General features: G+C 41.7%; 1 protein-coding gene across 1 annotated transcript in view; it reads right to left on the bottom strand.

The window, feature by feature from the left end:
* LOC125460833 (structural maintenance of chromosomes protein 1B-like) overlaps positions 1-15,005 on the bottom strand; it is a 148,035-nt gene that overhangs the window by 12,984 nt on the left and 120,046 nt on the right. The window contains exon 24 of the mRNA XM_059652374.1: positions 10,634-10,703. Coding sequence (XP_059508357.1) covers positions 10,634-10,703 — 70 coding nt within the window. The remainder of the gene's footprint in view (positions 1-10,633; positions 10,704-15,005) is intronic.

Below are 15,005 nucleotides of genomic sequence, written 5' to 3'. Positions count from 1 at the left end.
AGAGAATGGATAGGCTGGGACTTTTTTTCACTGCAGTGTAGGAAGTTAAGGGGTGACCTTATACAGGTTTATAAAATTATGAGAAAATAAATATAGTGGATAGCAGAGGTCTTTTTTTCAAAAGAGTTCAAAACTATGGGGTATATTTTTAAGGTGAGAGGAAAAAGATTTAAAAAAAAAGGACCTGAGTGGGAACTTCTTCATACAGAAGAGAGATGAAGGTATAGTTACAATGTTACATGTTGTAACTATGCAACATTTAGAAGACATTTGGACATATACATGAACAGGAAAGGTTCACAGAGATATGGGCCAAATGCAGTTTAGTTTGGGAAACTTGGTCAGTGTGGATAACTTGTACCAAAGGGTATGTTTTCTGTGCTGTATGACTTTTTTTTAAACTTACAACTCTATTTGATTTACTCTCAAACATCTCGGGATGTGAACCAAAACTAGAAAAAAACAGAACAAACAATCACCTGATAAAGTTAAAATCAGAACCATATTTTTTCAGATATTGGTAACAGCTTCTATACACTTTTCATTTAGGATTGAAAGAAGCACCACAGATCTACAGTGGATCCTTAGAAGAAGCTGGTTGTATAAAAGATTTAGCAGAGTTATCACAGTAATGTCTGCCAGGGTGGGACGACTTCCCAGCTCTTCTGTATACTGGCCCTGCTCCAGCAGATGACAGCGTCCCAGACCATCCTTATTCAGCAGTGGCACTAACATTTTCTTTCCTCCAGATGAGTGAGACGCATCAAGGCCACTAGATCTTGGTCTCCTGTACCTCTTCTACATACTACATTGATCTGTGCCAACTATTTCACATTAATGCTGTTTGGCAATCTCTGAATGTTGCTGCTGGTTCCTGCGTTTGCTGATGCATTTGTTTCTCCTCAATTTCACTGCATGTTCATTTGTGCAACAACCACACTCCTGACCAAGTTAGAACTTTGCATGATTGACTAGACTCCCGCTTTTCTCCGAAGCTCCCTGACTGAATTACTGCTAACCCTTTAGTTTCACTAGACATATAGGAATGAGCATGGCTCACAACCTAGACTGTATTCAGAAACAGGAACAGAAATAGGTAATTTGACCCCTCAAGTCTGCCCCACTATTCAACAAGATCATAGTTGCTCCAGTACAGGCCTCAACTCTTCATTCGTGTCAGCTCATCATGGCACTCAATATCCTGATATCTCAAAATCCATCTACTTCCTCTTTAAATACTTTATGACCTGGCTTCCACAACCATCTAGGATAGAGAATTTCACACATTTGCTACCATCTGGGAGTAGAAATCCCTTTGCAACTCATTCTTAAATGAGTGTCGCTTTTATGTTGCAAAAATGTCCAGTAGTTCACGAGTAGGAACAACTCAAGATCTACCCTGTCATCCCCCTCAGAATCCTGTACATTCCAATAAGATTGTCTCTCACTCTTCTAACTTCTAATGACGTAAGACCGAATTGTTTAGCCATTCTTGATAAGTCAACTCCTTCATCCCAACAATCAGCTGAGTGAACTGAACATAGAACACAAAACTGTACACCAAAGAACAAGGCCTCTGGTACACAAATGTTGTGCTGAACGTGACACCAAATGAAACTAATCCTTTCTGTCTGCCCTTGGTCCATATCCCTCCATTCCTTGCATATTCATATGCTTACCTAAAAGTCTCTTAAGTGCCTTTATCATATGTGCCTCAACCACCACCCCTGGTGGTGCATTCCAAACTCCCACCACTCTCTGTGTAAAACGTTTGTCCCTCATGTCTCCTTTGAACTTGCCGCGCCACTTCACCTTAATTCATGCCTTCTTGTATTAGGCATCTCAACTGCAGGGGAAAAAGATTCTGACTGTCAACACCATCTAACGTAGCCCTTCAGCCTCCACCGCTCAAGAGAAAACAACCCATGTTTTTCTAGTCCTTATAGCTCATACCCTCTAATCCTTGCAGCATCCTGGTAACGTTTTCTGCACCCTCTCCAAAGCCTCCACATCCTTCCTATAATGTGGCAATCAGAATTGAATGCAATACTCTAAAGTGTAGCCTAACCAAAGTGTTATAAAGCTGCAACGTGACATCCTGACTCTTGCACTCAATTCCCCAAGCAACTAAAGCAAGCATGACATATGTCTTCTTTACCACCCTATCCACTTGCACAGCCATTTTCAGGGAGCTATGGACTTGAGTCCCAAGATCCTTCTGTATATCAACGCTGTTTACAGTGTTGCCATTAATGGTATGCTTTTCTTTAACATTTGATCATCCAAAGTGCAGCATCTCACGCTTACACGGATTAAACTCCATCTGCCACTTCTCTGCCCATATCTGCAACTGATCTATATCCCATTGTACCCTTTGACAATCTTCCACACTATCCACAAAGCCACTGATCTTTTGCATTGTCTGCAAACTCACCAATCCACCATCTACATTTTCATTTAAGTCATTTATATATGATCATAAACAGCAGAAGTCCCACTACGGATCCTTGCAGAACACCACTAATCATGGATTGGCAGCTGAAAAACACCCTTCCACCACTACCCTCTTTCTTCTAATGGGCAAGCCAAGTCGGAATCAATGAGGCCAAGTCACCATGGATCCCATGCATCTTAAACTTCTGGATGAGGACCTTGTTGAAAGCTTTTCTAAAATCCTTTTAGCAACATCCACTACTCTACCCTCATCGATCACATTTGTCACCTCCTCGAAAAATTCAATCAATAAGACATGACCTTCTCTGCACAAAGCCATGCTGATGGTCCTGAATTAGGTCATGCTTTTCCAAATGTGTGTAAATCCTATCCCCCTAAGAATTCTCTCCAATGGCTTCCCAACCACTGGTGCGAGATTCACCAGTCCACGGTTTCCTGGATTGCCTCTGAACTTACTCCAATGTCAGTTCATCCATTCCTAAACATGGGAACCAAAACTATACACAGTTCTCCAGACCAAATACTCTGTACAATTCTAATGACTTCTCTACCTTTAAACTGCAACACACCCCCTCCCCCGCCTTGCAATAAAAGCCAACATTATATTTGCCTTCTTAATTACGCACACTGCCAGAAAGCTAGCTTTTTATGTTGCTTGCTCAAGAACTCCAAAACCCTCTGCACCGGACTTTTTTGGAGTCTCTCTCCATTTAAATCAGTCTTTCTTTCAATTCTTCTGGTCAAAGCGCTTGATTTAATACTTCCCTACATTAAATGATATTCACAAAGTTTTTCCAACTCATTCAACTTATTTCTGTCCCTTTGCAGATTTCTTCAGAAGACATCCTCATCACAACATGCCCTCCCACCTATTTTGTTTCATCAGCAAATTTGGATACATCTTACTCTGCCTCCTCCAAGTTACTCATATAAATAGTAAGTCATTGAGGCCCTAGAAATGATTCTTCTGACACTCCCTACAGCTTTGCAGCCTGAGAAAGAACGAATCCTCAATCCATGTTACTATTGCTAACATCATGAGCTCCTATCTTGTTAAATAACCTTTCCATGGCACCTGATCAAATGCCTTCTGGAAATCCAAATCTACTACATCTACTGGTTGCCCTTTATCAATTCTGCTTGTTATTGTATCAATTGAGAAAGTTTGGCTAACACAGTTTCCCTTTGTCAAAACCATGTTGATTCTCTGATTGTGTTAAAGTTTGCAGCCTGCTATTTCTTAATGATGGATTCTATAGCATTTTCCCAACAAGATGCTAGGCTAGCTGGCGTATAGTTTCCTGCTTTCTATCTTCCTCCCTTCTTGACCAGGGGTGTGACATTTAGCAGTTTTCCAAACCACTGGAACTCTCCTGGAATCCAATGAGTTTGGAACACTTTGACTAACACCTTTATTATCTTTGCAGCCAGTTACTTTAAAACTCCTGGATACAGGTCATCATTTCCAGATGACTTCACTGCCTTTAGTCTCATTTGTTTGTCAAAAACTTTGTTTCTTGTGATAGAGATTGTTTCAACAGCTTTCCTCCCATCAGCTCTTGCTTATCTGTCATTTGTGGGATGTTGATCACGTCCTCCACCATGAACAGTGATGGTTTCAATACTGGTTTAAATTTTGTTATTAATTCGCCAGAAGCATTCTCCAAAGGCTCACGCTTACTTTAACTACTTTTTATATCTTCTTAAAAGGTCTGGTTATTTGTTTTAATATTTCTTGCTAATTTATTTTCATAACCAATTTTCTCCCTGTTTATTAGGTCTTAAGTCATCATCTGCTGGGTCCTAAAACATTTCCAATTGTCTAGTCTACCTTAGTTGTTTATGGGATTGTTCCCATGACTGCCTTTGTTAATCTTCATACAGTTCTTCCTTTTGACCAGAGTACTATGAAATATCTGCTTGATTGTATGCCATGGTCCACTTTTATATAACTTTTCTCATACCTCTGTAACTGACTTTATTTAAGTTGAGAACATTGGTTTGAGACCCAAGTTACTCTCCCTCAAACTAAATTTGAAATTCTATCATGTTGTGATCACTCGCTACCCCTTTGGAATCCTTAACAATGAGATCTCTTATTAATCCTACCTCATTACACATTACCAGTTGTAAAAACTGTATTTTTAATATGAACCAAAATAAGAGAAGTCGTTTTTGGAAACCAAAGATTGCGAACAATTGCTGCACCTCATTATAGCAAGTAATCTGACACTTACTATAATTACTGTTTACACAGCTGCTAGTTCAAGCAACAGTAGATGGTATGCAGATGAGCTGGAGCAGAGGGTTGCGAACAATGGAGCAACAAATAACTGTCTACGAACTAATAACCAGTTATCAATGACAAAAGGCTTTCTGCCTGTCAAAAATGTAATTGATGCCCAGACAGTTGAACATGTTGGGACTGTGAAACTAGTAGGGAGAAGCCATCAGATTTCTACAGATTTAGAGGCTGTCTCTGTGGTAAAACCACTTTTAGCCTGAAGGAAACCAGTTTATATTTCCTTCAGCTACTGTATGTTGTGACTCTTAAGTGATATGTCAGAGGCCTTTACACGAGTGAACCAGTCACACTGTGTATCCTGCAAACAAGTGAATGTATTGAGACAAGGAAGATCAAGAAGCAACATTCTGATCGTTACAAGAATCTGCTCAGCAGATCATGTGAACAGGGACCACTGAACTGCTGGGTCTAGCAGGATGAAGGGTCTAGGCCCGAAGCGTCAGCTTTTGTGCTCCTGAGACGCTGCTTGGCCTACTGTGTTCATCCAGCTCCACACTTTGTTATCCACTGAACTGCTTTCCGGTTTTCCCTCCTATGTATTTTTTCATATCTGTATGTCCACATTCTAGGGACAGGGTTTATAAGGAGCCTACAGTTTTAACTAGTGCAGTTGTTATGCTGATGATTCATAATTGTTGAACTGTAGCTATAGTCTAATTATTTGTAATAAATAGTGATTTCTGTTAAGTACAGAAGTCTGATGTGAGACTGCTGTCAATGTGAATCTGAAAGCCAAATAAAGTGGGGAAGTGGATGGCACAGTGGCTAGCGCTGTTGCCTCACAGCGCCAGGGACCTGGGTTTGACACTAGCCTTGGGTGATTGTCTGTGGGGAGTCTATACATTCTCCCTGTGTTTATGTGAGTTTCTGCTAGGTATTCTGATCTCTTCCCACAGTCCAAAGATGTGCAAGTTAGATGGATTCCTCTTAATAAGTTGCCCTGTAGTGTCCACATAGGATGTGCAGGCCAGATGGTTTAGCCATGGAATAAAACCCCATGTTGGGTTACATGAACTGGGAGAGATTTAGGTTGCTTTTCGGGTATGTGGTGCACACTTAATGGGCTTAAACGGTCTCTATCTGTAGTGCAGGGATTCGATGAATTCAGTGTACATTTTTAAAATCTTTATTTTTTGGGACAACCCCGGCACTTCCAGTCTGCTACTCCCTTTGAGGGATAACAGATCTAAAATGGCCTGTTTCTAAATGGGTTCTGCAGTGTATTGCTCTTTAAAATCAATCATTGATGCACTCAACAATTTGTCTTCTATGTTCCCCTTGCCAATCTGATTTGTCCCGTCAAAATGCTGATGACAGTTGTAGTATCCTTCTTACATTCCTTCATTATTTCCTAATTTATACTTTTCATTACAATGAGAGAACTCTGCAGTGGTCTATTGATAACTCATCTGCTATTCCTTGCTTCTATCCAAACTAATTCCACACAATGATCTATATCATACACTTATATCACTACTTACCACTGCACTGAAAGCTTCATTTATTAACAAAGCTATCCTGCACCTTTTTATTTTTATCTGTTCTCCCAGAAAATTGAAAACCTGAGTACTGAATTCCCAGTGATAATGGGAACTGCAGATGCTGGAGATTCCAAGATAATAAAATGTGAGGCTGGATGAACACAGCAGGCCAAGCAGCATCTCAGGAGCACAAACGTCAGCTTTTGTGCTCCTGAGATGCTGCTTGGCCTGCTGTGTTCATCCAGCCTCACATTTTATTATACTGAATTCCCAGTCTTAGTCACCCAACAACTACATCTCTATCACAGCTGTAAAGTCACATTAATTTCTATTTGTGCCGCCAACTCATCTAATTTGTTACAAAAGTAGCATATTTTCAGATAAACAGCCCTTAGGCTTTAACGTTTCAAAAGTAATACCTAGCTGGTTCCAATTGCCTCTGCATTCTTCGATGTATATAGAACATAGAACATTACAACGCAGTACAGGCTGTTCGGCTCTTGATGTTGCGCCAACCTGTGAAACCAATCTGAAGCCCATCTAACTGACAGTATTTCATTATCATCCATATGTTTATCCAATGACCATTTAAATACGCTGAGTAAAGAACCTACCTCTGATATCACTCCTATATCTATCACCCCTCAATTTAAAGCTATGTCCCCTCATGCTAGCCATCACTATCCCAGGAAAAAGGCTCTTACTGTCCACCCTATCTAATCCTCTGATCATCTTGCATGTCTCTACTAAGTTGCCTCTTAACCTTCTCTCTAACGACAACAGCCTCAAGTCCCTCAGCCTTTTCTCATAAGACCTTCCCTCCATATCAGGCAACATCCTGGTAAATCTCCTCTGCACCCTTTCCAATGCTTCCATATCCTTCCTATAATGCGGCGACCAGAACTGTATGCAATACTCCAAGTGCGGCCGCAACAGAATTTTGTACAGCTGCAACATGACCTCATGGTTCCGAAACTCAAGAAGTCATGCAACACCAGTTTATAGTCCAATAGGTTTATTTGAAATCACAAGCCTTCAGAACACTGCCCCTTTGCCAGGTGAAATGACTTCATCTAATGAAGAGGCAGTGCTCCAAAAGCTTGTGATTTCAAATAAACCTGTTGGACTGTAATCTGGTGTTGTATGGCTTCTGACCTTGTTTACCCCAGTCCAACACCAGCACCTCCACAATTCACATGTGGCTCAGATAGTAATTCAGAGATGATTACCCTTGTTGTTCTGCTTTTTAATTAGCCCCGAGCTGCTCATAACACCTCAAAGAACCCCTTTCCTAGTCTTAACTATGTCACTGAAGTTTAACAATTGGATCCGTCCCCTCCCACTCTTTAGCCCAGAAGCGATGTCTTGAACATTAGTACCAGGTAGGCAACATAGCCTTCAAGGTTTCAGTCTTTGCTGCAAAGAACAGTAGCTAATACCACCCAGCGTTGTCAAACAGAGACCTACGGGTTCAGGCAGATAGTTCTTCAAAAGTTGTACAACAGGTAGACAGGGTGATTAGAAAGGCACTTAGCACACTTGCCTTTATTGCCCAGACCATAAAGTATAGCAGTTGGGATATGTCATACAGGACATTTGTGAGGCCAATTTTGGAGTACTGTACAGTGTTCTGGACACCCTACTACAGAAAGGATATTATTAAATTAGAGAGGGTTCAGAACAGGTTTCAGAGATAGTAGGAACTGCAGACGCTGGAGAATCTGAGATAACAAGGTGTAGAGCTGGATGAACACAGCAGGCCAAGCAGCATCAGAGGAGCAGGAAAGCTGACATTTCGGGCCGACACTGTTCTGAAGAAGGCTTATTGTCTCAACGTTCAGAAAAGATTAATCAGGATGTTACTGGGACTAGAGGGTTTGAGTTATAAGGAGAGGCTGGATAGGCTGGGTCTTTCTTTTCATTGGAGCATAGGAGGTTGAGAGGTGACCTTATAGAGGTTTATAAAATCATGAGAGGCATAAAGTGATGAGCAAAGGTATGTTCTCTAGGACGAGGGAGCTTAAAATGAGGGGGCATCTTTCTATGGTAAGAGGAGAAAGATTTAAAAGGGACCTGAAGGGCAACATTTTCACAGAGGTGGTTTTAATGTGGAATGAACTGCCAGAGGAAATTGCAACATTTAAAAGACATTTGGATCGGTACAGGAATAGGAAAGGTTTACAGGGATATGGGTCAAATGCTGGCACTCGGAACTAGTTTATTTTGGGAAGCTGGTCAGCATGGACGTGTTGGACCAAAGGGTCTATGTCTGTGCTCTGACCCTACATTCCCTCACAATGTGACACAGTGGCTCAGTGGTTAGCACTGCAGCCTCACAGCGCCAGGGACCCGGGTTTGATTCCAGCCTCGGGCAGCTGCCTGTGCGGAGTTTGCACGTTCTCCCTGTGTCTGTGTGGGTTTCCTCCGGGTGCTCCGGTTTCCTCCCACAGGATGTGCAGGCTAGGTGGATTGGCCATGCTAAATCGCCCATGCTAAACTGCCCGTAGTGTTCAGGGGTGTGTGGGTTATAGGGGGATGGGTCTGGGTGGGATGCTTCAAGGGGCGGTGTGGACTTGTTGGGCCGAAGGGCCTGTTTCCACACTGTAGGGAATCTAATCATACCCTATTACTGCTATATTTCTCCTTTCTCCCTCCATTTGAATGGTACTCTGTACCGCACTGGGAGCAAGAACCTCATACCTACTAGATAAGGGCACCGGCTGACGCTCCTCTAAAACTAAATTCTGGACACTCATTCTTGTTCCACTCACAGTCACGTTCTCCTGTCCCTGACCATGGACCAAATTTAATGCAATTAATCTAAGGACTGCTCTTTACAGAGCTTCTGTCCTTGCTCTCTCCTGATAATATAGTGATCCAGAACATCTGACGCTGAACATCTCAAGCAGCTGGATGACCGTATCCTGGACTGAGATCAAATAATGCCACTGACTGTTCTAACACACCCTGACTGATGACAGACATCCTCGACTAAGGACTTAATCGTTGAGACACGGGCATTTTTTTTGAAACACATTGTGGTTTGCTGCATGAGCTGCTGCACACCTTGAAATGGGATATTGACGTAGCACAGTGTAACACCGCATAATATCCAACTGTGTGACTGATCACTGCTAGCAATTATGACCATCTGCCTTTGTGTTTGCACTGAAAGACCAGTCAAAGTACTGTGAGCGTGTAAATTCTGATCTATGCAACAGCAAAAAGACAAGGCAAAGCAGAGATACTATGGACATCCAACCCATTACGAAGTGCTGAGGAAACGAACTAATAGCCCAAAGACTCATCTTGCTCCGATGCAAAGAATGGGTGCCTGTCCCTGAGCATAAACTGGACTGACAACATTGCGAAGAAAGGGGTAGGTGAGCTCCAAAGTACAGTACTGAAATGGTGAAATGTAGTAGAGGGAGTTGAGAGGTGCCATAATAGTGGGAATCAGATATCATTCTCTGTGGATAGGGGTATGGCACTCGCTGCCATGGTGCATGCCTTGAGATTATGGGGAATGTTGGCCAATGGAGGCCTAGAGGCGCAAGTAGTGAGCTAGAGCCATCAGATACCTACTAAGACTTTCATGTCCTGTTGAGTTTTACTCCATTGCCTGGGAAGATAAAATCATATGACTGGAGATAATAGCAAGATGTTAATGCATGCAAACAGGCCTGTGATCATCAGTTAGATTCTCATCTTGCTGTTAAAACCATGGGAGAAAATTGGACTTCTTTTTACCTCGACTTCAAGGATCTCGTTTTCTGAGCTACCTACATTTTCCCAATCTACTTGCCATTGCCAATGTTGTTCCACGTCCGAGAAAGTGTAAACAACTTTACCGGTCTACTTATGTCCCACTTGAGCCCTCTCCCATCTTTCCTCATGAATCCTCTTATTTTCTTATCCGTCTAACTTATTTAGTCTCCACCTAAATAAATGGATCCAACTTTTCACAACCACTCTTTTTGGTCTCGAGTTTCATATTCTCATCACTCTAGGCAAAGAAGTTTTTCCTAAATTTGCTGTTTGATTTCTTGGTAACTATTTTACATTAATACCCTCTAGCTTTGCTCCTGTCGGCAAGCACATAAACACACATTATGCATACTCTGTAAAAACCTTTTGTAATTTTAAATACCTTTAACAGGTCATACTAAGCTCTCTTTTCTCAGAACTTCAGTTTTTTCATTTTTTTGGAACTTCACATTTCCATTATCATTCTTGTAAATCATTTTTGCATCCTCCATTGCATCAAAGTTTAATGCAAATGCAACTGATCAATTCTATCACTCAAATAAAATTCTGTTTGACTGGAAACCTATGAATTCTTTGGCAAATTGATAAGAGTAATTGATGGAGCATGCACCCTAACAATACTTACTTTTCCAATATTTGTGTTATCCAAAGCAGCATCGACTTCATCCAGCACAAAGAAAGGGGCAGGCCGGTAGCTGGAAGAGGAATAATATTTTAAAGAATGCTTTTTTGAATGTGAATAACTTCTTTGGTGAACATAAAACCTATTATATTTATAAGATTAGAAAATGGCAAACTAATCAGAGTTACAAAATTAAATGGTTTCTGAAGTCTCTTCAGAATGGAGTGAGGCCAAAGACAAGGATGAAATGTCATTATAAAAGACCTATTTCATGAAAGTCTTGAAAGTAATAAAAGCTGTGGACTACATGAATTTCATACATTGACTTCCACATTAAAAGACAATATGGCAAGATACCATCCATTACTGACAAATGTTTATTCAGGGATAGATAAGACGAATAGTATTAGTCTACAATTTGCATATGAACCATGAATTTTGTGAATAATGCAATAAGTCATTTTCCTCTAACCTTCGTTTTGAAAAGACAAATTCTGTAATTATTTACAATTACATTATCAATTTCTTGTTTAATTAAAATGGGCATCATCATGACAATAGCATCAAACATTGAACTTAAGAAGTGCATAAATTGAAGAATTTGCACTTCATCTGCACAAAATAGTTCAATACTACTTATTTGCAAATATAATGCGTGATTTTACAAAAGGGTGTGCTAGTATTTTTTCTTATTCAGAGTGATCTGTCAGCATTATTCCTGCTTGAAACCGTTCATTTTCCTATAGGGAGGACAGAAAATCCACCTACACTAGTGGTATTTCAAAACAACTTATACCTCTGGGCATGGTGAATATTTTTACTACAAAAACTGGAGTCATTATTTAAGACAACTGCAGCTAGGGCCACCAAATTTGTGGACAATGCAAGGAGGTCCTTGAAATAACTCCAGAGAACTCCACATCCCGTCATCAAGTAACCCTTTATTTGCAAACATAAAGTCCTTGACGCTGATCCAGCCCCCTCAGAATTAGCTCTGAGTGACAGGAACTTTGACACTATTTTTATCAGATAACGAGCTCGAATCAGGGAACTCGTATTCAATGAGGTCCAATGGACTCACCTCTTAAAATCAGTACATCCCTCCTTGTCTGAGTTGTAGGCCATAGGCTGGTACTTTTCCTTGTAGCTCCTCCTGGGCGCTTTAGCACGAGGTCAAGTTCTTCCGACTCTGCTGTGGATATAGGCAGCGAGTAACTTTCAGCAGCTTGCATCTTGCGCCTGCGACATCTTGGAAGAAATTCATTCTCTTCTTCAGGCAGAAAAGGCATCAAGCAGCGACACCTGCCATGTCCATCCAAGGTCTCTTCAACATTTGACAAAGAGGGAGAATCCATGGGTTCCACCAGCCTTTCCGACTATTCCAAGGAGCCAGGCACGTTTTGTTCCTGCTCTGTTTGCGAGTTTGCAACTTTCATAAGGTCCACGTGCTTGTTCAGGACCATCGCTGGACTTAATCTTGCATAAACCTTGCCTCTTACCCATGCAGGGCGATTCCAGTCATTTCTACATTAAACTTCATCCCCTGACGTAAACTGTCTCTCTATTGCTGGAATTTTGTGTCCGGCATTGGCACTTCTGACGCCATTTCTCCCTTTCCTCTCACCCCAGGTCCGGGGAGATGAGACTGAACCTGGAGCAGAGTCTTCTGGCTATTAGCAACTCTACTGGAGCTATCACTGTAGTTGCGGGAGGGGTGGTCCTACAATCGAATAGGAACCTAGTAGGGATTTGTGGTCCATTATTATAACAAATTATAACACAATGGTACTAGTGGAGCTTCCTGACTCCAAATATGACCGCTAAACCTCTCTATCTGGACTTATTTACACTCTGTATTAGGCAAAGTCCTGAATGCATACGCTATTGAGCACTCCCTTCCACTAGGCTATGAGCTAATACTACCTCAATGCTGTACAGGGAGGCATTGCATGTCAATACCAGATCTCACCTGGGATCATAGTGTTCAAAACATTATAGAATAATAGCTGTTTCTTCACTTCCCTGAAAGCTATGGTTTGGCAATGTGACCATTCAATGGGTGCCGCTTTTTTTAAAGAGTTGACGCAGAGGTGCAGGATGGAGACCAGGTTACGTGTGAGCTTTCCGTTATAATTTACCAGCTCGAGGAAAGACGTAAGCTCCAGTATGGATGTAGGAGCTGGGGCATCTTTGATCACCCTCATTTCATCTTCTAAAAGGCGTAACCCGGTCTTGTCAACTCTATAGCCGAAGTAGGTTACTTGGGGTGCCTGGAAATACATTCTCCTTTCTCAGGCATATGCACCTGTGAGAAATGTCTAAGGATTATGTCCAAGTTCTCTAAGTGCTCCATATTGGTCTTCCCTGTTATTAGCACGTCATCTAGATAAACGGCGACCCGAGGTAGACCGATGTAGCGTTCTCCATCGTCCACTAAAAAATTGCACAGGCTGATGAAAGCCCAAATAGCAGTCTCATATATTGGTACAAACTCTTATGGGTATTAATTGTAGCATACTTCTAGGAATCCTCATCTAACCCCAGGATTGCAAGTACCCATAGCTCATGTCCAGTTTTGTGAAGGACAGTCCCCCTCCAACTTTGTGTATAAATCCTCTATGTGAGGGATTGGGTGTTTATCGTTTGTTTAAAGCTGTTTATCGTTTGTTTAGAATCTCCACAAAGGCGAACCGAACCGCTGGGCTTCTCAATCAGTGCAACCATGCTGTCTATTATGCAAACTGAACTGGTTTGATGATTCTTTCGCTTTCCAGCCTTCTGATATTTGCCTCTACTTTTGTATGTAAGGCAAATGGTACTGGGCAGGCCTTGCAGAATTGCTTCCTGGTGAACATGCCAGGTGGCCTTGGCTCCTTTAATAGTCCCTAGATCTTCCTGAAAATCTTCCCAGTATTTAACTAGGACTTCACTCAGACACTTTGAATAGAAAAATGTTAAGCCGACCCCTAGGTGCATCTTTCTCAACCAATTTCAATCCATCAAGCTTGGGCCTGAGCCATTTACAGCAATCAGTGGTAACTGAACCAGTTGCTTCTCATAAAAGACTGGAACTGAAGTAATACCCTTAATCTGTAAAGGTTCACCAGTATCAGTTGTCAGGCAAGCTGAGATCTTCCACAAACTTAAGGGCTCGAGTCCAGAGCAAATTTTTTTAAAGACTGGTTCAGTGATCTCTGAAACAGCCGCATGTCTATCAATCTCCATTAGAACCGGTGACCATTCAACCAGATGTTTATTTTGATTGGTTCTGATTTGGATATTGATAAGCAATTTAACTGTTCTAAACCCAGATGTAGGTGGCCTTGCCAGGGTGTGCACTCTCCTGGATACTGGTCTATTAGTTCCCTTACTCAATTTCAGTCTAGTAGGAGTGTTATGCAGTGTTGAATCCAGATATTGGCAGCAGCCACAATGGCCTGAAGAAAATTTTAACCATTTAGCTGAGGCTTGGCTTTGCTTTAGGGTTTTGTTGTGGGCTGACCGAGAGTCCGCCTGTTCAGCTTATGTCCTGAGTGAGGCTATGCAATTGCCTTCACTCAAGTAGTGTTCCCCAAGCTGAGGCAGACTGGTAAACGTGTCAACTTTCATCAGAATACCCGGCAACTCATATGTTCCACTTGCTGCATTTTCAAATGAGAAAGCCTGTTGTAGTGCCTGTTGCAGTCCAATTGGGTTTCAGCTAGTAGATGCCTTTGCATGTATACCATTAATCCAAATGGTTTCTCAGCATCTCATTAAGGGGTAAATCAAAGTCAAATGACTCTACCACACAACTTAAACTCATCAAAAATCTGGATATGGATTCCTATGTTCTCAAATTGCTGAGTAAAGCTAATAGTGTCTCAGAATTAGAAGAGGTTTGGGGTCGCAATATTGTTAAGTAACTTCTTGCTTTAAGATTTTAGTATCTGGAACCTCAGAGAAAGTTGGACTGTAATAACCAAAAAGGTTGCAGGTCCACAAGCAGTCAGGAGACCTGAAATGTCAACTTTCCCCCTCCTCTGATGCTGCCTGGCCTGCTGTGTTTCTCCAGCTCCACACTGTATTGTCTCTGACTCCAGGATCTTCAGTTCTTGCTATCTCCAGGAGAATTAATTGTTGCTTTTCATCTGCCCAATGTAGTTTACCCAGGACAAGTAACACATTATTTCCACACACTGGGTCCAGTCTTCGACGGCAGGATTGAATGAGTCCGGCTTCCCAAATAATGGCATGATGCCAGAAATGCTTACCCCCAATTCAAAAACTACCGCGAGTGAATTTCTTCAGGAGTATGCTTTGCTCTCATCGTCACTGAGATAACTCCAGAGAGGCAGGTATCCCATCACAATGTCGCCCTTAATTTACTTATGCA

Source organism: Stegostoma tigrinum, chromosome 18 (genome assembly GCF_030684315.1).
Source record: "Stegostoma tigrinum isolate sSteTig4 chromosome 18, sSteTig4.hap1, whole genome shotgun sequence".
Classification (NCBI taxonomy): domain Eukaryota; kingdom Metazoa; phylum Chordata; class Chondrichthyes; order Orectolobiformes; family Stegostomatidae; genus Stegostoma; species Stegostoma tigrinum.
Note: the sequence above shows the minus strand (reverse complement) of the source record. Positions and strands in the feature narration are given on the sequence as shown.